The following is a 25,753-nucleotide window of genomic DNA, read 5'->3' as shown; positions in this document are numbered from 1 at the left end:
ATGAAAGTGAAAAGTGAAAGTGAAGTTGCTCAGTCAAGCTAAATGACCTTTTATCCAAACATTCTTCAATATTTAATATTTCTCTTCTGGAAGGTAGTGATTATAAGTTTGAGACAATGGGGAGGCAACTATTTCTCTAATTTTATCTCATTCAAACGATCTTCATTAAAAAACCTCTGTTCAACATCTTATAAGATGATTGAAACAGATAGTTGTGAGGTGATGCTTTTTCAATGCTTGGTTTTGCTTTAAGAATAATGCCTTTTGGAACACTTTTGTGTTTGATGTGTTGAGGTGTGTAACTCCCCCTATAGTTCCAAATTTACTTTGAGAAATATTAAAATCAGTTAAATATGCCTTTCTGTTATGTTTAGATGTCAAATTTGAAAATATTTGCCAAATGAGAGGGAGCTTCAAGTAGAAAAAAATGAAATGTCCTTCTTCAGGGTATTCATTGCAATAGCAGACAAATGAGTTTGATGCAGTACGTGGGTATGTTTACTGCCAGTCTCTGAATATTATATTTTGAAAAGTCTGTTCTTTGGTGAGTTTTCAATACATGTGACAACTCTCCTGGCGTCTTCTGTTATGTTAGTGAATGAGGATGGATTTCTTTGGATGCCAAAGTCTTTTGATATTAAAAAAAAAAATGATTGTAAAATATCGAGATGGCTATCTTTTAATTTTTAAATAATTCTACTGTGTTTCTATTATATTGTCTGCTCCATTCTTTATAGTTTTGTACTTTATATTGACTGAGAATATGTTTTTCTAATTTTATAAAGATGTATAATCCAGACGCACATGAAGTTAAATTTACACACTACAGTTCCTCCACATACAGCTGATATAAACTAAAAGAGCTGCATGACTTGTGATAAAGTGCTCTTATCAAATTGAATCTCAAAAATCCATACCAGGTTCTAAGTACGTATTAAGCATTACTTCTAAATGTTATATAGTGGCAGAGATTTGAAAATTTATCTCACTCCGTTCACAAAATATCCTTACATGCTGCAAGAATAAAATTTTCAGCTGCTGTATCAGCCATTTTCTTGTTTGCCAAAAACATGACTTAATGTAGGGATGTGAAGGTGGAAGTAAAACTCACCCAGTCGTGTCTGAGTCTTTGTGACCCCGTGGACTGTACAGTCCCTGGAGTTCTCCAGGCCAGAATACCGGAGTGGGTGGCCTTTCCCTTCTCCAGGGGATCTTCCCAACCCAGGGATTGAACCCAGGTCTCCTACATGGCAGGCAGATTGTTTACCAGCTGAGCCACAAGGGAAGCCCCTAATGTAGGGGTAAAATTTTGTAATTAATAGAATGACTAAGAAATGTATAGAATGATCAAGTTACAGAATGACTAGAAATTCTGTCAATAGCTTGACTTTATTTTTCCTTAACAATACGAGGAGCTTATTGAGAAGTTAAAATCTCTGGGTTTACAAGTTTGTGTCTTTTTAATTCTGAAGTTTTAATGGCTCGTTTATAAGACCGTCATTGGACATTAGAGCTTGCCATTTGCTTTGGGTGTAGCTTATGTGATACAACCATATAAATTCTTTCACAGCCTTTCTTTTTTTTTCTCTTGTTGGAACACCCTTCAGTTGAAATCAGTATTTGCTGACTGGAGTTAACATTTATCTCTTTGTTGTCATTATTTACATGTAGAGAGGCAGCAGTTTAACCTTGTTCATGCCTCCTCATTCCTCACCTTTCTTATAAAAATTATATGAGCCATTTAAAAATAATTTATTCACAGTTAAGTTTAATAAAGTGTTACACTAAAATTTTCTTCAATTACTAACATCCTTTCTGAAAAGTTCTCAACCAAGACTTTGTTGAAACTTTTCCTCAAAGTAAATAGGATTCTCCTACACATCATTTACTTCAAGACTAACTGTGAAAGTGTGTGAGTGTGTGAAATTAAACATTATGGTGTTATGCTTCTGTTAGCATGTAGATAAAGTTACCATCATTCACCAGAAAATTTAAGGAGGCACACTGAGTAAAACATGTAATGCCTCATGTCATTTAATGTCACTGGGCATAATCATCATGCAAATTGCTACTGGTTATTGTATATGTTGAAATATATAAGGAATCATGCCTGTACTCTGATTTTTGTCTCTGATCTCTTATTTGATCTGTTTATTAAAAAATATTGCTGGTTGAGACCCATTGTTTTTATTTTACTATTTACTAGTTGATTGCAGGGAGCAGTTTGAAAACATTGCCCTAGCAAAATTGTCATCTACTTTGGGAGGACAAGAGTAAGTCCCTCAGCTGGGTAGCAATGACCCAGAATAACCTGCTCCTTATTTTGGCCTGGGGAAGCGGGTGCAGTCTGCATGCCTACCCCACACTAGTCACCAAAGTCTTCCAGTCATGCTCTGCCTGGATGTCTGGCTCCAGGATCTGTTCTGCTATTCAGGGGAGAGGCTTTTTGGGGAAATGGACCTACGTGATGAGTGGGTAAAACCTGTCCCAGTTAGTTATATTAAACAACCCAATCTTTCATTTAAAACATGATTAAGTCAGGGCTCATCACGTATTTGAAGAAAATAGCTCAAATGATAAATCCACAGGGAATCATTTTTTGTTCAGCCTCCTTATAATGCAGCAAACATGATCTGACAATTCATGGTCTTGTTGCATTTTCATTCATCATTTCCTTATTCTCTCTCTCTTATATCTCTTTTTTTTTTAATTTTATTTTATTTTTAAACTTTACATAATTGTATTAGTTTTGCCAAATATCAAAATGAATCCGCCACAGGTATACATGTGTTCCTCTCTTCGTGGAGCTTCAGCTTAGGTGAAAGCTGAATAATCCTCTCTGCCTACTGTCAGTAAAGGGTTAGCAAGACCCTCCTCCTTCTAAATCTAATTTCTATGTCCTCTTTGTGTTTTGAAAGGAAACTTTATATGTGTGGAATGAGCCTAAGTGGTGCATTAAAGGAATTTCTTTGCCTGAGAAAAAGTTGTCAACCTGTGAAACAGTTGACTTTTGGCTAAAAGTGGGAGCAGGAGTGGGAGCTTTTACAGCCGTTTTGCTGGTGGCTCTAACTTGCTACTTCTGGAAAAAGAATCAGAAGTAAGTAACTTCCGAATAAGAATGAGGAATCTCTTTTATCGTGAAAATTTTAGGCTTAATCACCATACTCAACAATTTCTCCCAGAGCCAAAAGAAATTTCTCCTAGTTGAAAGAGTTATGGGAAAGGTCTTTAAGAAGGCAGATGGAATTGTTATTCTGATAACAGAAAGACTGGAGAACATTAGAGATAATTGCACTGGACTCACTGTTTTTATGAGATAGAGAAGAACAGAGGCGCCAGGCTACTCAGGTAGATGGGAGCAGAGCTCAGAGCGAAAGGCAGATTTTCTCTGTGTGTCTATTTTATTTTCATGACATCATGCTGCCTTCTTGCCCCATCATTGTTTTTTCAGTTTCTTGTGGGCAAATATTTGCAAAGAAACAGTCTAAGCATGTAGGCAAGTCTCACCTTTATTTACTCCAGGACTTCAAGGATCTGAAGTTGAGTATTGAGTCTAACTACCAATTATATATTGATACATTATATGATTAGGCTTTTTAAAAATGATTTACCTGTCAGTGGGGCTGTGAAAGTTCTTTTTTGTATTATCTAAGGACAGTTATAATCTGAGGTGGGAAACAGAAAGCAATGAGTGAAAGAAATAGTAAGACCAAATCACTTGCCTATGTACAATGTTCTCATCTTATGAAGTAAACTTTGGAAAACTGCATATTAAATTAGTTCCCAAATATTTGTAAATGATGAAAATTTATTCATACCTCTAATTTTCTCTGTCTTTCAAAAGTTTGTCACAATTGGCCACTTTATGTGATGTAAAATAAGTGTAATAGAATTAACTATATTGCACTGATTCTCTGAAATTCTGGAAAAGCTTGGTGTATAGGTGGTAGACTAATGAGAACACACAGTGTTGCGGTGATGGGTAAAGGAAATCCGTTGGTGAAGCAACTATACTCCAAGACAATTAGCTGGTGTATGACCACCCCAAATAAGTATTAATTTATATTAAACAGCCTCTTTATCTATTTATATATTTACCACTACTTAGACTGGAGTACAAATATTCCAAATTAGTAATGACTACGAACTCAAAAGAGTGTGAACTCCCAGCTGCAGACAGCTGTGCTATCATGGAAGGAGAAGATAATGAAGAGGAAGTTGTATACTCCAATAAACAGTCCCTACTGGGAAAACTCAAATCCTTGGCAACAAAGGTAACAGCAGAATTTTAACCTGGTAATACTGTGTGTTTATGACTAAGAGGCCATATTAACCCAACAGTAACATTCTTGCAAACTCTGTCATTCAACATATCTGTATCTCTGTGGTATTTATCTGATAGAAATACTTTTGGAAATACAGAAAGATGTAAATACAAGAATAATCATTGCAGTATTGTTTTGCTGGTTAACCAAGTAGAAGAAACTTTTAACACCATCAGGAAGTAGTTAAATTTCCATATATCAAAGTAGTGGGATGCTGTGCAATCCTGCAGCTGTTACAGATGGAGATGTCTGTATGTACTGATATGTTAGTAGGTCCAAGGTCAGTGAAGTGAGAGCAACACATAGACTATCACATTTGTATTAAATGTACATTTATATTACTATCTGAACAGGAAACTACTAATGGTAGCTGCATTTTGAGAGTTTTTAATTAATGGGTGTCTTTTGTCTTTGAAGTAATACAGTTTTGTAATATTTGAATTTATACAAAGATAATGTGTTAATAGTATTACAAAACCAAAAATTTTAGATATATAAATGATCCAATGTTTATTTATATATTTTGTTTTAGAACAAGATTGTTTCATTTAGATAAAATAAAAGTTATATAAAATGTTGAGATATTACCTTATCAGATGGTATCACATTCATCAGCTTTGAAATGAGTACTATATCCAAACAGATAACATGAAGCCTTACATATTATTTGTAAACACATTTTATTGACATTCTTCACCATTGACATAAAAGATAAACATGCCACTTCACTTTTGCAAGATTGAAAATAGAATGCAACATGAAAGAAACTGCATTTCAAAGGATTTTCAGCAGGCAGGGCATGTGGCAAAGACTACATTTATTGCGAGTGTTTTAGTAATCATTTCCTAATTTAGGTACTTAATATATCATAGGGGATCATTTAAAAATAAATGAATAAGCCCTACTCTCCTTATACTAATGGCTATTTGATTTTGCTTATTATGCTGGTTTATGGAGGGTACTATTGCTAAGGGACAGTGACTGTACAGTGATTGTCAAGAGCTGAGAATTTATCCTATTTATAAGCTAATAAGTGAGCCTGCCATGATTTCATGGATACTTTAGAAGATATAGAATTTCTGATCAGAGAAAAAGAACAGTTTAAATGGTCATAACAGAAGCACTAGCTAAAACCTCAGCATTTATCCCAGTTTCAAAGCCTCACTTCCTACAGATGACTCTTGGTGGGCTGCATTATAGGCAAGGAACCTATAATGAACTTGGGAATCTAAATCTTTTAGAATGGGCAGCAAGCATCTCTGCCCTTGTTCCTAAGAGAGATATTATTGTGCTGGACAGTTTGCATCCCCATTCATTGCTCTAGAGGGAGACACTGTTTTCAAGACTGTACGTGAGCTTGCCCTTTGCTCTGGAAGGATATAACATCTTCAAAGTTCGCTTTCTATATAAAGACCTTTGAAAAGTTAGTCTAGAACAAAGGGAAATCAGTGTTGTAGTCATAAGATATGCAGAAATGCCAAAGAACCAAGGAGAGTTGTCTCCCAACAAAATCCAAACCTTCTTAGCAGTTTGCATTTGCTAATCCCAAATTCCTAATCTTTCCTTCTCCTCCTGCCCCTCATCCTTGGCAACCACAAGGTTGTTCTCTATGTTCCTGTTTCATAGATAAGTTCACTTGGGTCATATTTTAGATTCTACATATCAGTGATATCATATGGTGTCTTTTTTTTTATGACTGACTTCCATTTAGTAATTAATCTCTAGTTCCATTCATGTTGCTGCTGCTGCTGCTAAGTCGCTTCAGTCGTGTCCGACTCTGTGCGACCCCAGAGACGGAAGCCCACCAGGCTCCGCTGTCCCTGGGATTCTCCAGGCAAGAACACTGGAGTGGGTTGCCATTTCCTTCTCCAATGCAGGAAAGTGAAAAATGAAAGTGAAGTCGCTCAGCCGTGTCCGACTTCTAGTGACCCCATGGACTGCAGCCTACCAGGCTCCTCCATCCATGGGATTTTCCAGGCAAGAGTACTGGAGTGGGGTGCCATTGCCTTCTCCGCATATTGCTGCAAATGGCATGATTTCATACATTTTTAAAAAATATTCCATCTTTTTAAATTTACTAGCTACCCACAGAGTGAGTGTGAATAACAAGTCAGTTTTCCCTCCAGGAATCTACTCTGATTAACCAAGAGTAGATTGATTTTGAAAAGGTCCTTGCAGTTGTTTAAGAGCTACATGATCTATGGAGGATGTTTTCATTAACAGTTAAATTATGACCACTTAGGACCACTCCTAGGGTACAAGCTTTGCTGTTTCTAGGAGAGAAGTTAATGTCTGGTTCTCACAAAAAGTATAGCCCTGTAGGTACACTTGGTGCCAGTGGAAAGAAAGTATTTATTTATGATAGGGATACCAAGTGGAATCTCTTTAGCTAGGCAGCACTGGTTGATAGTGCCTGCGACCTTCTTGCTGGCTTATAAACCTTAGTGTTTCTGATTCACCTGACAGCTGTGTCTCTTCTTTGTCTTTGGAAAGACTGCTTGAGGACAGTTAGTCCAGCTTTTCCTGTTTGCCCATGCCGCAGACTGGGTGGTATTTGTCCACTCCATGGGATGATTGAGTGATGGGAATGGACATGTCGATTGTTTTTATTTTGGAGCAGAAGCTGGCACTGTACCAGCTATTTCTGATACTTTTCATTAAGTTTAAGGGAGAATGGCAACCAAATTGTGGTGAGAGCATCTGCTGGATTTGGTAGACAGTAGACTGTTAAATCTAAGGCACTTGCAACAATTTGAGAGTGGAACATTTTCCTTCATAGCGAGGTGAAAGTGTAACTTTGAAAATTAAAAACCTTTGCATCTCTCAGGGTGTAAGGTAACTCCTTCCCAGGTGCCTCATTATCAGACTACACTGTTGATCCTCCACTGCCACAAATCAGTTTGTCCCATTTCAGTAGCTGAAATGTCCCTTATTTCTATTCATCTACTGGAGTTCTGTGCCTATGAACATTCAGGTCCAGGAAGGTCAAGGGCTTTTAAAAACAGGGAGACCTAGTGTGTTTTGTCGGAGAAGGCGATGGCACCCGACTCCAGTACTCTTGCCTGGAAAATCCCATGGATGGAGGAGCCTGGTAGGCTGCAGTCCATGGGGTCGCTGAGGGTCGGACACGACTGAGCGACTTCACTTTCACTTTTCACTTTCCTGCATTGGAGAAGGAAATGGCAACCCACTCCAGTGTTCTTGCCTGGAGAATCCCAGGGACGAGGGAGCCTGGTGGGCTTCCGTCTCTGGGGTCGCACAGAGCTGGACACGACTGACGCGACTTAGCAGCAGTAGCAGCAGCAGTGTGTTTTGTACCTTTGTCCAAGTGGGCTACAGTAGAAGTCTTTTTCTTTTAATTGGAGTGTAGCAGCTTTACGGTGTTGTGTTAGTTTCTGCTATACTAACAAAGTGAGGCAGTTATACATATACATGTATCCCCTCTTTTTTGAATTTCCTTGCCATGTAGGTTTCCATGGAGCAGTGAGTACAGTTCCCTGATCTGTAGTTTGTTCTCATTAGTTATCTACTTCATACGTAATAGTGTATATATATGTCAATCCCAGGCTCCCAGTTCATCCTTCCCGCTCTTCCCCGCCTCGGTGCTCATGTTTGTTCTCTACATCTGGGCCTGCATTTCTGCTTTGCACGTAGGTTCATCTGTACCATTTTTCTAGATTCCACATTTATGGACTAATATACAGTATTATTTTTTCTGACTTACCTCACTCATGGATGACAGTCTCTAGGTCCATCCATGTCTCTGTGAATGGCACAATTTTGTTCCTTTTTATGGCTGAATAATAACCTATTGTATACACATACCACATCTTTACTGATTCCTCTGTTGATGGGTGTTTAGTTTGCTTCCATGTCCTGGTTATTGTTTATAGTGCTGCAGTGAACACCGAGGTGCATGTATCTTTTGGAATTATGGTTGTCTCCAGGTACACACCCAGGAGTGGGATTGCTGGGTCAAATGGTAGTTCTATTTTTAGTTTTTTAAGGAACCTCCATACTCTTCTCCATAGTGGCTGTATCAGGTTACATTTCCACCAACTGTGCAAGAAGGCTCCCTTTTCTCCACACCCTCTCTAGCCTTTATTGTTTATACACTTTTTTGATGATGGCCATTCTGACCAGTGTGAGGTAGTACCTCATTGTGGTTTTGATTTGTGTTTCCCTAATAATTAGTGAGGCTGAACATCTTTTCATGTGCCTCCTGGCCATCTGCATGGCCATTTCTTCTTTGGAGAAATGTCTGTTTAGGTCTGCCATCCATTTTTTGATTGGGTTGTTTGTTTTTTTTCTGATATTGAGCTACAGGTGCTTTTTGTATATTTTGGAGATTAATCCCTTGTCAGTTGCTTCATTTGCAGATAATTTCTTCCATTCTGAGAGATGCCTTTGTCTTGTTTATGGTTTCTTTTGCTGTGGAAAAGATTTTAAGTGATTAGGTCCCATTTGTTTATTTCTATTTTCATTCCTTTAGGAGGTGGGTCATAAAAGATCTTGCTGTGATTTATGCCAAAGAGTGTTCTGGCTGTATTTTTCTCTAAGAGTTGTATAGTGTCTGGCCTTACGTTTAGGTCTTTAAGCCATTTTTAGTTTATTTTTGTGTATGATTTTAGGAAGTGTTCTAATTTCATTTTTTCACATGTAGGTGTCCAGTTTTCCCAGAACCACTTATTGAAGAGACTGTCTTTTCTCCACTGTATATTCTTGCCTCCTTTGTCATAGATTAGGTCACCATAGGTGTTTGGGTTTATCTCTAGGATTTATATCCTGTTCCATTGATCTGTGTTTCTCTTTTGTGCCAGTACCATCATGTCTTGGTTACTGTAGCTTTACCGTATAATTTGAAGTCAGGGAGGTTGATTTCTCCAGCTCTGTTTTTATTTCTCAGGATTGCTTTGGCTATTTATGATCTTTCTATTTCCTTACAAATTTAAAATTTTTTGTTCTATTTCTAAGAAAAATGCCATTGATAATTTGATAGGGATTTCCTTGAATCTGTAGATTGCTTTGGGTAGTATATTAATTTTCATAATATTAATTCTTCCAAACCAAGAACATGGTATAATCTCTCCACCTGTTTGTGTTGTCTTTGATTTGTTTCATCAGTATATTATAGCTTTCTAAGTACAGGTCTTTTGCCTCCTTAGGTAGGTTTATTCCTAGGTGTTTTATTCTTTTTGTTACATGGCAGGAGTATTGAGTAGGGTCTCTTGGAGCACAGCAGAAGAGAAAAGAATGCAGGTAGGTGGGTAGTGACAGGCTAAGGAGAAACTTCTGGGAGAAGTTGGATTTTCTTTGGTTTCTTGAATTTAGAGCTTTAAAAGATCATTTTGTATGCCTCTTTATTTAATGCATGAGTAAACTGAGACCTAGAGAGTTTCACTTTGTCCAAGAGAGGGTGAGGTAGGAATTAGGAACTGCATCTTCTGAGTTCCAATTCAGAATTTTTTTTTTCTACATGCGAGTGGTTCAGGACTTTTTCACAACCATTGATTGACAGCCAATGATGTGTGAGGCCTTGGGTCATTTTATGGGAATTAAAAAGTGATAGGATTCCTGCCATCAGGAGATTCCAGTTAATTAGTGATGTTAACCACATACACATATGTGTGTATATATCCCACCATATCAGTTACAGGAGCAAAATCCCCTGTGAAGACAGAGGACATGGTGACAAAAGCCCTATGAAGCAAACATGACTGTGTAGAGGGCTTCCAGTGTTTTACTTGAAACACTACCTGGACGATAACCAACAGGTCTCTGCCTCCCCTTCCTGAGAACAGGTTGAATCAGATCTTCTCAAAGCAAGGCCACAAAAACCTCAGCGTTCCCTTCTAGTTCATGGTTGATGTCTAATGCTCTTTCCTATAAATACACGGTGAGATCCTTGAGGGCAGGCATTTTGTATCCCGTAAAGTCTAGTCCATGTTCCTGTTCCTGCAACATATGGATGTTTAACAAATATTTGGATTATCGATGGTTATTCCTACAAAATTAAGGCTGGGATATGTGAGACTTGAGGTAGATTCTCCTAGAACCAGTGGGTTAGGGTGCTACAATTTGCAGGCTGCTCTCCCAGGGGTTTGTTGCCTGGGCAGAGGCAGGGAAATGGGATATGCTGGTTCGCATTGTGATTTTTTTTTTTTTTTTTTCTGTAATTCTGACCATGTAGCCCTAAAGTTGATCTGAAGTCTTGGACTTCTCTGCTCAAATGGGAGAAGACACAAAAGCAACCTGATTCATCTTGACAGATACTCAGAATCTATTTCCTGTTATTTTCTCATTTCACTTCTCGGTTTTATACACATATCCATGTGCACCCAGGACTGATCTGCTTCATATTTCTTTTACTTTTAAAATAATCCTAATTCTTTGCATCTTTATTCTCCTCAACAGCATAGTCCCTCCACTACATTCTAGCAGCCTTTGGAAAGCTTTGTCTAGCAATGAAAACATTGGGAGATACTTCACTACTTCCTTTTCTCCCCATTAAAGAAGAATAATTTATCTTAATAGATTACATTTTTTGAATGCATTATAAAACAAATTCCATCAATGATATACTTGCACTCAAATTTTGATTTATTATCTGAGATGGCTTGTTTTTAATATCTTTAGTAAACATGATCCCCAAAGATTTTCCTAAAACTTATCAGTGAACCCAAATGATCTTATGTTTTATTTATGTTCTCTTTATTTCTGCTCTCCTTTTTTCTTATTATTTACCCTATGTTATCTTGAGACTATTTAGCTTACTATCTACAGTTTACATGAATAGGTCATCTATTTCAGCACTCAGATCAGATGTCCTCCTTGGAAGGGTCTCAGTGAATTTCTTCATAAGGATCACAGCTGTGTCTTTTGGTATCTATTACAGTCATGTGTTTGCTTCTATTTTGGATTGTGTGTCTTTGGGGTAGGCATGCTATCTGTTTTACATCTGCTACCCTCCCCTTTAAATGTAAAATCCCAATTATGAGTGGCTGGTACATACATTGAGCTGATTTCAAAACTTACTTTCTGGGTAGGTAAGATCCTAAAATCTTACTGTAATTTTAATGAGTTGTTTTTGTCTTTATATTTTCCACCCATAGGAAAAAGAAGACCATTTTGAATCTGTTCAACTGAAATCCTCAAGATCTCCAAATATATGAAAAGACAGTGCTGTAGCTGTCAGACTAATGAACAAAGAAACCCACGCTCTAGTTTTACAGAACCATAGTTTAGAGCCTGTCCTCATATCCGGCACATTGGCGATGTTACAGAGGAGGGCCACGCCACTGAGAAGGGAAGGAGGTTGAAGTGTTAGATTGCCTTATCACATGGTCAAGTGTCTTGCCAAAAATAAGAAAGCAAATGGTTTGAGTCTCAACTGAAGATGAAGCTCAACTCAGGAAGAGATTTATCTGTATATACACATAACTCAAAACCAAGGTTAAGCCCACCAGTGCACTGCTGATGCATGCCATATAATTAATGGGTAATTTTTCTTCTTTATAAATTCTATATAAAAAGTGTGTTTGGAGGGCTAATGTGAGCATATGCATTGTGATCCCATGTATGTCTTTTCTTTGTTTATATTTTGGGGAAGATTTGAAAAATTTTTTAAGGTACAGTTATTTTTCCCATTATTTATTTTCCTGACTGACCTTTAAACATGTTTTCTATTAAAAATGATGAACAAAGAAAGACAATAGATTTTTCATTTTTCCATAGGGTATCCTTCTTGATTTCAGGAGCCTTAAGTAAGCAGTAATTCTTAATGAAGAGTCAGCATGTGTTTGGGTTATCTAAACTTATAATCGCCTTTGAAATTCCATCCTTGTTGGAACTGGTAAGAAGGGCTTTTTAAGAAATGGGATTCTTAAAAAAATATATATATATATATATATATAAAGGCAAAGAGAAGCTTAGACTTTCCCCTAATAAAAACAAGCTGACACTATCACAGAAGTCAAATGGCTTGAAACAATTTATGTAATACTTGAAGTATAATTTAGAATGAATAGGAAAGCTTTTTTTATCAAATCACTTGCAAAATCGTGAGAAAAAAGTGGGATGGCTTGTGTATCAGTACAGATAACTGTACAGAGCTACTGGGATAATTTATGGCCTCCCCAAAATGGCAGTGGGTACATTTGCCCTGTGTCAAGCATCAAAGGTTACATGCTAGGCCATAAGGATTATTACTTCTATGGAAGTTTTCTTTTTAAGTTACTTAGAAATTCAATTTTAGAATATTGCATATATCTGTATTCAAAATAAGAATGTTGTCGTACCATAAGCAGCTATGAAATAAGTATTGTTGCTCTTATGAAAAAATGATCCAGATAATTGTGGTATTTTCTCTAATGGACAGGTTATACTGATATTAGCAGGAATTGAATATTTGTCGAAAGAAGTTTGAACGAAGCTGGGTATGACCAATTTTGTGTAAAACTTGTTTTAAAACTAGGAAAGAGGGGAGTTTCCTGACCATATATAATCTAAGGTGATCTTGTTTGTTTTCAATAAACAGTGATCTTTATAGGTTTTAATCCAGAGTTTTAAAAAGATTGGTAATTGGCCAGTGAGGTAGGGCACAGGGACAAGTTTGTTAAATGTTTTGCCCCCAGTCTGTCAATGAGGTATGCCTTGTAATTTTTGATTCAGCAGGTCATCCTTAGTTTTGTGGCCAATGAAGGAAAAATAAATACTTGAATTTATTTCACTGGTGGGTAAAACAGTGGACCATTGTGTTACTGTTGAATGAATGTTTGTTTTGTGTATGTCACTACTGTTAGATTCATGAGTATAAGTGAGGTGGGCTTTGTTGTTTTTTGTGAAATTCACAGAGGATATTGCATTACATAAACCTTTTCTACATTTAATTTCTTACATTTTATTATAATGAAATTATTTTGACATTGCTCCTTTTTATCCTGCCATCACTGCTGGTGAGCCATTCCCCATTATGATCAAAAATTAAACAAAAGAATAAAAATACACTTGAAATACACCCTTTCACAGGAGCCCTGGCAAAGTTGTGCAGACTGGACAGAGTCAGGAAGTTTCCACATGGTCACCTGCCACCTCTGTCTTCGTTTTTGCTGTGTTCAGCATGTATGTTCTAAGCCATAGAGATAATTGGGATTTGCTCACAGATAGCGTCTTTCTTCTCTTGTCACTGGACTAAAATCTCTGACATGTCAAAAATGCCTTAAATTTTAATGAACTCTCAGAAAATATAGTTGGTATTGAAAATTTTATTTATTTTATTTCTTATTTTAGATATTAAATAGATTTTGGCAGCTCAGTCCCATCTTTGGAAAGAGCTGACTTTTTCATTTGGATCCCAGTGGATTGTCATTTTATTTCAACCACTGAAGAAGTATGACAGAAGGTATATTATGAGGAAGATATTCAGACGAATTCTGGCTATAAAACTTACTTTATGTCTTGCCTTTGCAAAGCTCAGTATAATGTTGAAAGGCATAAACAATCACATTTCTGACTTTTAATTGACATTTGTTAAAACTTTTCCCTTCTAGGTGGTAGAAGAAGCTATTTGTTATTTTTCTAAAAGGCAGTTGTGAAGCCTTAAATACTCCATTAAGTCACCTATCACCTATAAAATCTTTTAGCACTCTGTCAAAACATATTTAAATCAGTTTTCCACTGAATGAGACCATATCTTCCATGGATAAACCATATCATATCATTTAACAATGTTGAGCTATTTGATTTGTATTCACTTGATTTAAAAGATTGAACTTTATTTTTATTGACTTTTCCCCTCTTTGATCACTAGTAATCAAGTCCTTTTCAGGATTAAAAATGTTTCATAGTATTTTTGTGTAGATTTTTGTCATTATTTTCTTCCCAAGGAGAGAAAAGGTGATTTAAATGGTTATGTGGAAGGATTACCTGTGTCTAGTCATTTACCCTCTGGGGTAGTTCAAGACAAATCTGGTCAACTGTCATCTGACATCTGTCAGTAGAGCTACTTCCTGTGACTCATCGTCATTCCTGATGGGAGGCTAATATGCAGATCATTTCTCTCTTCCTCATGAATGTAAATTTCCTGAGAGCTGGGGTGGGAAGTTGATTTCATTGGCAGTGTATTGTTCACATTTATAAAGATAGGTAGAGTAGAACTTCTTCAGAGGATTTATATATCCTCACATCTATTTCCTAGTGACCATGAACATTATCTAAGGTTTACATGACCAAGTTCTAAGTTAAGATTGCTCTAAGAAAAGGACTCAAGGAGGATAAACCTAAAAAAATACCAACACCTGACTTCTTCTTTGGACACTAAAATGGAGTTCACCTTCATAGTTAACGGCCAGAAATTACACTTTTGCTGAATTTTATTTTGGTTTAATGTTTTCAGATGAGTTCATTTTAGAATCATAAATGAAGTAAAAGATGGGGACAAATAATTGAAAATTAATTGATATTACTATTACAATTGCTATTGATGGATATTACCATTGCAGTTGTCTAGATCAGCAGTCTTTTTCTGTAAAGGGTCAGGTAGTATTTTCAGCTTTTCAGCCCATGTGGTCTCTGTTTCAGCTCTGCCCTTATAGCATGAAAGCAGCCACAGATAGTCTATACACAAATGGGTATGGCTACATTCTGATAAAACTTGATGTACATGGAAATTTGAGTTCATTTCAATTTTACTTGTCATGAAATATTACTTTTGGTATTGTTTCTCCAATTATTTAAAAATGTAGAAGCATTCTTAGCTCACAGATTTTATAAAAACAGATGCTAGGCTAGGATTTGACCTGTGGGCTGTGGCTTGCTGACCACTGTTTTCCATCACTACAACCCACAGGCAAAACTATTTGGAATAACCTATTTCCACAGATTCTTTGCCCTTTATGAGTTTACACCTTCAAAGTTTCTCAAGTCTCTAGAGATGACCAAGAAAAAAATAGCCCATTACCTTCCCTTGGTGATTTAATCACTCACCAAAGACAAAGCCAGATACTCTTCTGAGTTCCTTTTATAGTTCTGGGACTTGATTGTAGATATTGATTAGGAAATGATAAAACAAGTGAATTGGTTCAAAGTCAACCAGTAAGATTGATTTAAAAGTCTTTTCTCATTGTGATTTCTATAACATTTATTGCTAAGGTAACTAGATTTGGAGATAATATTCAATCTCTTTGACAGATTTATTTCAATTAACTATTTGGAAGTAACATATATTGATGCATGAAAGTAGTGTCAGCCTAGATTCATGAGCTCTGGTGCTGGATAGGGTTCCCTGGCAGCACTGGAGCATCCATTGCATGTATTCAGGCCACGTACACCTCAGTCCACACGTATTTACCAAATCCTATTTTAAGACTGACTGAACTGCAAAGGACACTTAGGATTCCTTTAATGACTGGTGGTTCAAGAAACAGACCTCCAATTGCCTTGAGCAAAATATCCCAGTTAGGCTTTTCATTTGCTGGAATTTTCCTCATCTTATTAATAAAGACTCCTGGATGAAGAATACTAAATAAAACAGCTTGTGGATATTGGTAAATTTGGTTTTGAAGGGAGTAATATTCCTTTTATCTTAGCTAACCATCTAAGGGTTTCCATCCAAGCCATCAACAGATTTCAAATTACCATTGCTTGGGTTAAATTAATGAGTCCAACCAGTGGGAATGATGCAAATCTCAACTTTCTTTCACAGTGCAGGAGTGATAATTGCCTTATTCGTGGGTTTGGGCCTTATTAGGACTGTGAAGGTTTTGATTCGTACTGATGTTCCATCTTCCTGGCACCTCATTTTATTTTTGCTTCTCTGTGGCCTTTTGCCACAGAGCTCTGACACCCCAAACTATCATGGTGGCTACATGGATAAAGCAGGGGGCTAGCTGAGAGGAACTGTGGGGTTGAAGTCTGCAAAGACACTGGCTGAATTACCTCCTTTCTCAGCCATTCTCTTAATTTGTCCTCTGTGTGATCTGCAAACCAGCTTGCCTCACAATTTGAAAATGGGACATTTTTATGTTACTGTGAGAAATCTGAGTGGGCAAGTAAACATTAGTATTTAAACTAGAGAGGACACAGAGGATTTCAAAAGCTGTAAACACTCAGGAATCCAACAAAAATTAACCATATCATGAGGCTCTGGCATGTTTTTTTATGAGTGGGATACATCATTCTGCTTGAGTTCCTTGCAATCAGGATGTTTTTGCAAAGATGGATCAGCTTAGCAAGTTTTATATTCTGAGAGAATGAAATGTTGTTACTGGAGTTAAAAAAAAAATCAATCCAAAACCTATTGGTTTGAAATGGCTCATGTAAAAAGGATTTTATAGTTGCTATTTTCCATACATATGCTGAATGCTCTTTAAAAAATTACTTCTAGGGATCACATGTTAGGGTGTGTGCATTTGAATAGGAAACACGGTTCATGGCAGGGAAGAAAAAAGATGATGAGAGCTGTCAGTCAATGCACTTTCAGTGTAAAGACAGGGAGTGAAATACAGTGACCACAGATCAAAACCCGTCCTCAGAAACACCCACTCAGGAGTCACCCACAACCTAATTGTCTTGTTTAAGAAGATCCAAGATCAATTTGATTGTTTTAGGCATCAGCAGTGTCTCTGAACAACTTACCTGATATTGCCTTCCTCGGCCTGTCAAATCCCATCAGTGGACTGAGTTTATTTTCTCTGCCATCAGCCTTGCCTCAGCCTTGATTTTGAGCAGGTACTCATTCTGAGCACACCTATCTAGCACTCCTGCCAGTTTCAGTCACAACAGAATTCTTTTTTGACATCTAGTGTCTTTTTTGACAACTACTGTTACCCAATCTGCCACACCCACCCCCTCCCATCCATGTTCTTTGAATCTGAGAATTTAGAGACTGTTTTGCACTGTTGTCTTTAAGCATCTGGTGAGTTTTGGACACATTGATGAGGGTGCCGCTTCAAAGGCATCTAGAAGGAGGAAGAGAATTGCTAACATGGGACTCCTCAGTTTATTTCCTTCAAGGCCAGTCATGTTGGCTTTCATGCACCTACTCATTATTTCTGGATATTTTAAAAATAGTATCAGTCTTGATTATCTAGGCCCTGGTTATTTAGCCTGTGGGTCCCTCATAGCCTCCTCTTCCTTCCTCTCACTGTCTCCCTCAGTGGCAGTCTCCTCATTAGCATATTTTCCAGTCTTGATGCTTCTTAAAGGCAAGTACTTGGTAATCCTCTTTTTCCCTGTCATGAGTTGAAGCATGGCCCCCTAGAAGTTACACATCCTAATGTTACTTCATTTCAAAAAAGGGCCTTAGCGGATGCAATTAAGGATCTTGAGATAAGATCATCCTGCATTATCCAGGTGTACCCTAAATCCAGTGAGAAGTGTCCTCATAAGAGACACACAGAGGAGAATGTGACATGAAGATGGCTGCAGAGATTGGAGTGATATAATTTCAAGAAGCTGACTGCCACCAGAAATTAGAAGAGGAATGGGACAGATTCTCCCCATAGCCAATAAGGTGCAGCTGTGCAGAGTCAATTTTTGTTGTTTTAAGCCACTGAGTTCATGTTAAGTTGTCAGATTAGTTACAGGAAATGAATACATGCTCTGTCCATGGTATCTGGTGCAGGACCTAGCAGATAGTTAGATTCTCAGTGATTTTTCTACATTAATAAATGATTTATTACTCAAGGACTTATCAGGAGAAATAGGACAGTACTGGTAAGAATGACCCCATTTTAGCTTATCCGTGCTTTCCCTGTGTGCTCCTTTATTTAAGTTAGTAAAATATTCAAGTTTAGTGACAAGTCTGTGTGCTCCTAAACATTGTTCTTGGGACTTTGGAAAAGAAGATATCCTGCATTTTCATTGCCTCATTCAGCTGTGAACCACCAGAGTGATTTTCCAATGGAATAGGATGCTTTTCCAGGCTCCTTGCTAAAAATTTAGGTGGTTTTGGGAAATGAGAGCCATCAAACCTTCCCTGACAGGTCAGTTTTGGTATTCAGAGGAATACAGGAATGGAAGAACTCTCTCCTCACCTCAGAGACCTATTTGGGCAAATTCTGGGCTGCCTTGCACATGTGGCTTAAAGAAACCAATAAGGGTATTATTGTCTGGCCACTGTAATAACCTGATATTTATGGTGTCATCAGTCAAATTCTGATCATGTTATCTGCAAAGATCTGCGAAGAAGTCTAGACATGCTTACAATTCTCTTACAGGGTAAAACTTGTGTTCAGTGTATCTATTAACAGATGTAAAGAGAAGCATAGTTAGATAATTTCCTCCAACAATAAAATAGAAATGGTCTAAATCAACATAGTCAAATTAACTGAAATGATTAAATAAGAACAAGGCCATTATCCACCATGCTGGAAAACCTTGAAGGTTTTATTCTCAGTATCTTTACATTAATACAGATGCTTTTGATTTTGTGCTGAGAAAAACAATCTGTTACACATAATGTAACTTTAATATACAACATAGAAACTCATCCTAAGTTAGTTACAACAAGGGCCTACAAAAAACTTCATAGGAAAAAAGGTTATCTAATATTGCCACCATATTTTCTAACAGACTGACCCTGTCAGACCCTGTCACCAGTGCTCAGCTCTGTAAACAATGGGTTATTTCCAGGTTCTAAGGAATCATTAATAATCACTAAAATCAGTCTAAAAAGTTCTAGCACATCACTATATACTGTACAGTCCTTAAAAATAATTTATTGTACTGTTTCTAAAAAAAGGTACTAGGGGTATTCTTTTGCTGTTTCCACATTCTGGAGCTGCACATGAGCACTTTCATCTAATATCCTAAAAACACGACAACTGAACTGCAATTCACAATCACAGAGATGAGGTGGTGGAGTCGAGGACTTCCCGGCCGTTGCACACCGTCGGCATGTATGTGCTGGCAGAGGCTGGAAAACAGAGCAGGACAGAAAATTCTGCATTAGTCAAGGGGGCCATAGAGATACTGGCATGGATAATCCTAGATACTAGTTAAAATTAAGTGGAAAACTCATTTTAACTTGGCTTTAGAAAATGCTAGGTGATTTAATGCTGCAGCAGGTCAAGTTTCAAAATGTGCTCTGCACAAAATTAGTGTGTATCCCAGATCTTACCTCCACTAATGTCATCAGATCAGATCAGATTAGTCGCTCACTAATGTCATACCTCTTGGAAAGAGTTGATAAGCATAATCACTGTTGAAAGAAGTCACTTGTGGGTTTAAAATTAACTTTGGTAATTTCCAAACTGGTTAAAATACAGTGCATAAAATTGAATACTCATGGCAATTTACTTAGATTGTTAAATTAATTATTTTCAATACCTTAATTAATTTTGTTCTCTATGGACAGGATGACTGTGTAGACCCAAGAGTCATCTGTGAACCCACTGCCTTTGAGAATGGTTTCACGTGTTTTCATTCTTCAAGTGGATAACCTCAGTGATAATTCTAGTGAGAGCTGAGTTGTAAGAACTTCAATTTCATAATAGTTTGCAGAAAGAAAGGCATTTCAAAGGGATGATGCTCTCATTATTGACAATAGTGATGACCGTGTCAGGGTGTGAGTATAATATGGATACAAATATTCATTCTTTTTATGGGTCATCATTTTCCTAGATGAAATTCCTAGCTGACCTTGTTTTGAACATTTTTTGTGTGTGTGAGAGAGAGATATAAAGACAGCTAAGTTATATTCATGTCTCCCTGAAAGCTTTTTCCTTTCATCGAATGAGAACAAAAGCAAGTCCCCCCATCCTCCATGGGATCAAACAACATGGCCAAGAGAATCAGTTAGCCATGGCCTCACATTACCTTTTGGAACTGCTGACATCCTGTTCTTGGTCTGTCCATCTGGCGTGCTCTGACCTAGAGGAGCTGATCTCCTTGGCTACCTGACCACAGCCCAGGTCAAGCTGCCCAGTTAGCTGTCCCATTCTTTAAAGACATAGCTCTCTCAGTTAATAATCAAATAAACTAACTTCATGTTAAAGTTTTCATGTTCACTGCTGCTGCTGCTGCTGCTAAGTCGCTTCAGTCGTGTCTGACTCTGTGCGACCCCATAGACGGCAGCCCACCAGGCTCCCCCATCCCTGGGATTCTCCAGGCACTGGAGTGGGTTGCCAGTGCCTTCTCCTCATGTTCACTATCATAGTGGAAATATTCTTGCTGCATGAAACTGCATTTTTCATAGGAATGTCTTTAAACATGAAGGAGAAGCTAATTGTGAAATTTGCTAGTATGTGGCATTCAGTGTGGGAACATTCACCATAGTTGGAGCACCAGAAGTGTTTCAAGCAGACACCCTGCTAGGGAAACTCCAGCCTCTCAATTCTGTGCTATTTGTCTTGGTGTGTGAGAAAATAAGAAAGGCAAGTCTGTGCGGCTGCCTAAGGTTACAGAGGAGTCATGTGACGTGCTAACTCTTTTGGAGATTATTCCCTTTATCCTTTTTAGAATGAGGCTCACTTTTCTTTACCATGTGAGCCCACTAGAAGCTACAGTATCCTGGGGGACAGGGACGGCAAAATCTACATTTCCTGAAACTTCCATGGTGAAGACACAGTGTGCACCAGATAAATATTTGATGGAAGGTGATACGTGATAATAATTACAAATATGACGGCATCAATTTATTCTTTGCAAAGCTTCTTCATATACTTTTTCTGATTCTTGCTTCATCAAAGCTAGGTAAGGCAAGAGAAAGAACAAGGTGAAATGAAGTTCAAACCACAGTTCACTGGAAGCCCAGGGGAGTGCTCCTAGCCACTCAGTGTGTACTTTCTCGACAGCTTCTTGTGTCCACCTGTCTACTTGGCATCTCCATGTGGCTGTTTAATAGACATTTCAGAATCAAGTGGCCAACACATAATTTTGATTTCTTGACCTGTCCCTGTTTAGTCTTCCTTTACTCAGTGAATGGTCTCACCATCTGGCCAGTTAGCCAAACCAAAAGTCTAACATTTACACTTCCCTTTTTTCTCTCTCCTCCCACGTCAAACCTATCATCAGGTCCAATCGACTGTGTCTCTACTTCCAGCTACTTGTCTGTCTGCATCCAGTGCCCTGGGCCAGGCCAGCATTCTCTCTCTCTTGGCCACTGTAACAGCCGCACCACTGGGCTATCTGTGTCCATCCTTGCTTCCCCTGCAGTGCTTTTTCTCTGCAGCAGCCAGCGTATTTGTAAGTGTAAGTCACCAACGTACACACCTCCCGTGGCTTCTCTGTGCTCTCCTAACTCTGGTTTATAAATCTCAGCATGATTTAGACACTGCTTAGCTTTCTGAATTCATCTAATTCTCTCCTCCCCCAACCCCCATCCCCTTTTGATTTTGTTCTCTAATACAGAATATCTGTTTCTCAATTTCTGGCCTTTTGAAATAGCTGTTGCTTCTACCAGGAATATTATTTCCTCTCTTAATCACATATCTGGCTCCTTCTTGTCATCCACATGTGAAATGTCATCCTCTGGAAAAGGCTATCATCCCCCATCTAGTCTAAAGTAATCAACCAGTTACTCTCTGTCATGTTACCCAATCTTAAACTGAATTTTTCCCTTGCCTTTTTTCCCCCTTAGCATCTTAAGTCTTACACTCTTGACTAGAAAGTATGCTGGGGCTCTGTTTGTCGTTTTCATTATTTTATTCATCTTGCTGGTCATGGAACAGACACTGTATAAATACCTTTTTGAATGATTGTATGAATGGTTGCCTTTCAAACAACGGTAGAGCTGATGGAAATTTAAACAGGGGAAATAATTTATTATCCTGAAGAAATGACAGCAAATGTGAGGCTTGTGAGCGGCCTTATTTTGGAACGAGTTGGCCTTTCTCCTCCTTAAGTTGCATAGTGGCATCAACTGTGCTTGCAGAGAACTGGCTGGGCTGTGAGCATTCCACAGCAGTTCTGCCTTTGACATTTTGACTAAGCTCTTCATCTTTTCCAGGATCAAGTTTTATTATTTCTGTGCAGGATTTTCATTTTCAGAGATTGAAAAGCAATGATGTGTCATGGGGGTACGTCTAGCATAACCAGGGATTAGTGTGTTAGTGCTCCTTGCTGTCCACCTTGAACTTGTCTAATCCCTTCTACCTGCATTTCTAAAGATGGTATCAGAAACCTACTCCAATGTTCCCCATACTATTGTGGAATTTGATGATTGCTATCTTAAGTGTGCACGTATGACTTCTTAAAAATCGGGTATATTTTGACCATGTAGGTAAGAAGTACATGGGCTGCAAAGGTAGGCACGTGGAAAATTCTCAAACTATTAGTGTCACATGATCTTCTGCCAAACACCATGTGAACGCCATCATGGAACGTTACAGAGTAGCCTGAAATTATCCACCTGCTTCATAGGGACTTTAAAGGGAACACCCTATGATAGAGTGTCTAAACTATTTGAGAGGAAGATGGTGCAATTCAAGGTCTTCTCGCAAGGAACAACAACAGCAAAAAACCCCACAAGACACTGCAGTTTTATTTTTTTCCTAAACACTTCAGTGTATCAGAGGGGATTGTAACTTGTATTTTTCTGCTTTTCTTTTACTGTTTCATCTGTAGCTTTTGTCAGGGCATTTTTTATTATGTAAAAGATATTCTCATTTTTGTACACGCTGCTGAATATAGCAGAAGAAATTACTGTTTTATGAGTTTACCATCACAATTACTTTGCCTTTCATAAATATTTTACATATGCCTCCTGTATTAGCCCATCTGTTATTCCCCGAGGTAGTAAAATGTGTGGAGAGGAAAGTACTGCCATTCGCGTGTGTGTGTTTGTGATGAGCTTTTCTATGATTCGAATGAAATTCTCACAAGAGTTTTGATGGCATAAGTTTAGCCTATTAAGTGCGGTTATGCAGATTTCTATAATTGTCCTTTCTGTCAGAAATAAGAAGTGTGCAGGCTTATTTTTGGCTTTCCTGGGAGTGGGGGTGAGTAGCAGCTGTTACTCTAGGTTAACGTGGTACTTTTTGCTATTTAAAGTGAAAACTGAAGAGAGCTGAAAAAGACCTAATAAGTTCCACAGCTGACCACATAAGGACCATTCAAGTCCATCAAAAGGCATGTTTTGCTTCACAAACATGGTGAAGCTTTAGAGATCAATGCAGCCAAGTGGCAGCTTTGTCTAGCAACATGAAATCCATTTTTCTTGTACCAGTAATGCAGAGACTGGCCAGGCTTTGGAGAAAATGACCCAATTTTTCTGAGTAACTGGGCTCCCAATCAATGCTAAACATATTTATTCAATAGATTCTTATGGATGCCAAGTCTGTTAGTCAGTTCAGTGGCTGAGACTTGATTCCTGAGAATCAGTGTGTTACTCTGTGTAATACATCAGACTTAGAAAAAAATAAACATTTAAACAGAACAGACATTCCAGTCTGTTTCCATCTGTTCCATTTCCTTGCTCCCAGTGACCCCGAATAATTTCTCCCAGTGTGTCTGCTTGTTTAGAGATTTTACTGCTATGGTCATGGAATACAGTTTCCATCCACTGTCTGTTGCCTTGTCCTCCTGCTTTGTTATTGGACCTGTTTCTGTTTTACTCTTCACCTTAATTTACTTGTGCTAGGGCCCCTTGGTCCCATTTCAAAAGAAGTGCATGTGTTGATAATGCTGTCTGGGCAGATGTGACACTGCTAGCCAACCATTTGGTAGCCTTGCTATGTTGAGATTTCTCAGTAGGAGACAGAGAATCCATTATTAATAATTTAATTTTCCCTTTATGACCAAAATGTCTTCAACTGTTACCAGTAGTTTGAAGAGGAAATTATTTTCTATAAACTCAAGAGTTAGTTTCCAAATGTGGAATTAGAACTTAAGAAAGCAAAGATTGCTTCATTTAGTGATTGATTTCTTATGAGACAAGATTCATGGAAAGAGAAAATAGAACCCATGATACAACTTAATTACCTTATCAACAGAAATTCCACTTGATCTTCAACTTAATACCTCAGTCCATTTTGCTACATAATGCTGTCATGTTTTCTTTCCAATTATGTTCCTTTATCTTCTCTTCCCTCCCCCAAGAAATACCAAAGTTGGATGCACAATAATCTCTAAATAAAAATACTCAAGAAGTTTTTGTACTGTTCTACTTACTTTTTGTTCTTCTCCCCTCTTCTTAGTTGCTAAACATCTGTTTTTCCTCTTTTCTATCCAAATGTGTTCTCAGGCTAAGATCAGAAACTCACTTAAAACAATTAATTCAAACAACGAATAGGAGCTGTAAGTGCTACTACATCTAGGGATCCAAGTCAAAAGCTGGAAGTGTTAAACTCTAATGAAGTAATATCAGGTATTAGTCCTTCTTTCTTGTGAAGCTGATGCTGATAGCCTCGTCTTCCAGTTATCCCCAGCATCTGCTCACGGTATTGGCTTTCATCTCTACCACCCTGATTTAAGCCATCATCTGGGCTAGGCAGCAGCCTGCTGAATGAGGTAGGTCTCTGCCTGCTCCCTGTCTTATATTCTGCCCACACAGCCAAAACAATGCTCTTCAAGTTGGGTCTTGCCACTTCTGATGAAACCCTTCGAGTGTTTTCCCAGTTCTTTCAGTAGAAAAGTAAAAGTCCTTACAATGAATGACCTCCAGAGTCCTAAAGGATCTGCTCCGTCTTTGTCCTCATCTCCTCTCCCTTTCACCATTTACCTATAGGCTCATTGCCTCTTTGGCCCTTTGCATGTTTCCCATGTGTGGAATGTCATTTCCCCAGATATCAGTATAACTCCCTTCTTTCATTTCCTTCATGACTCTGCTCAGTGTTACCTTATCACTTCCTCCCATTTTATAAAAATAGTAACAGATTCTCTTCCCCATCTGCCTTATTTGCCTGAGTTCCCTATTATTTTCTACATGTTGCTTATCAACCAACACCTGAGTTATTGTGGAGTACTGGTTTCTCCATGCCCCACCTTGCCTGATGAGAACGCAAGCATCATGAGTATACACTTTGTCTGTTTCATCCATGACCACAGTGCCTACAGCTGAGCCTGGGCACAAAATTCCTTCAATCAAAGTGTGTATTATCCATCAAATTGGTCACATTAACTTGGTTAGTGTTTCCTTTCCCAAAGCCTTTGCAATTACTCCAGGTGAGGTAGAAATGTTAAAAAAAAAAAATGTTTTTCCATATGATTAGGCGTTAAGCTAAGCGCCAAAGAATTGATGCTTTTGAACTGTGGTGTTGGAGAAGACTCTTGAGAGTCCCTTGGACTGCAAGGAGATCCAACCAGTCCATTCTAAAGGAGATCAGTCCTGGGTGTTCTTTGGAAGGAATGATGCTAAAGCTGAAACTCCAGTCCTTTGGCCACCTCATGCGAAGAGTTGACTCACTGGAAAAGACTCTGATGCTGGGAGGGATTAGGGGCAGGAGGAGAAGGGGACAACAGAGGATGAGATGGCTGGATGCCATCACTGA

The 25,753-nt window shown here is 38.1% G+C and overlaps 2 protein-coding genes across 3 annotated transcripts in view; one reads left to right on the top strand and one right to left on the bottom strand.

Annotated features, from left to right (window-relative positions):
• KIAA1324L (KIAA1324-like ortholog) overlaps nt 1-12,216 on the top strand; it is a 220,012-nt gene extending 207,796 nt beyond the window's left edge. For both annotated transcript variants that reach the window (XM_010859123.1, XM_010859122.1), the window contains 3 exons: nt 2,919-3,097; nt 4,109-4,274; nt 11,438-12,216. In XM_010859123.1, coding sequence (XP_010857425.1) covers nt 2,919-3,097; nt 4,109-4,274; nt 11,438-11,497 — 405 coding nt within the window. In that variant the 3' untranslated portion in view covers nt 11,498-12,216. The remainder of the gene's footprint in view (nt 1-2,918; nt 3,098-4,108; nt 4,275-11,437) is intronic.
• Nucleotides 12,217-18,679: 6,463 nt separating this feature from the next.
• GRM3 (glutamate receptor, metabotropic 3) overlaps nt 18,680-25,753 on the bottom strand; it is a 255,445-nt gene continuing 248,371 nt past the window's right edge. The window contains exon 6 of the mRNA XM_010859121.1: nt 18,680-19,239. Within this exon, the coding sequence (XP_010857423.1) occupies nt 19,166-19,239 (74 nt within the window). The 3' untranslated portion in view covers nt 18,680-19,165. The remainder of the gene's footprint in view (nt 19,240-25,753) is intronic.

Source organism: Bison bison, unplaced genomic scaffold, assembly GCF_000754665.1.
Source record: "Bison bison bison isolate TAMUID 2011002044 unplaced genomic scaffold, Bison_UMD1.0 scf7180017864454, whole genome shotgun sequence".
NCBI classification, from domain to species: domain Eukaryota; kingdom Metazoa; phylum Chordata; class Mammalia; order Artiodactyla; family Bovidae; genus Bison; species Bison bison.
Note: the sequence above shows the minus strand (reverse complement) of the source record. Positions and strands in the feature narration are given on the sequence as shown.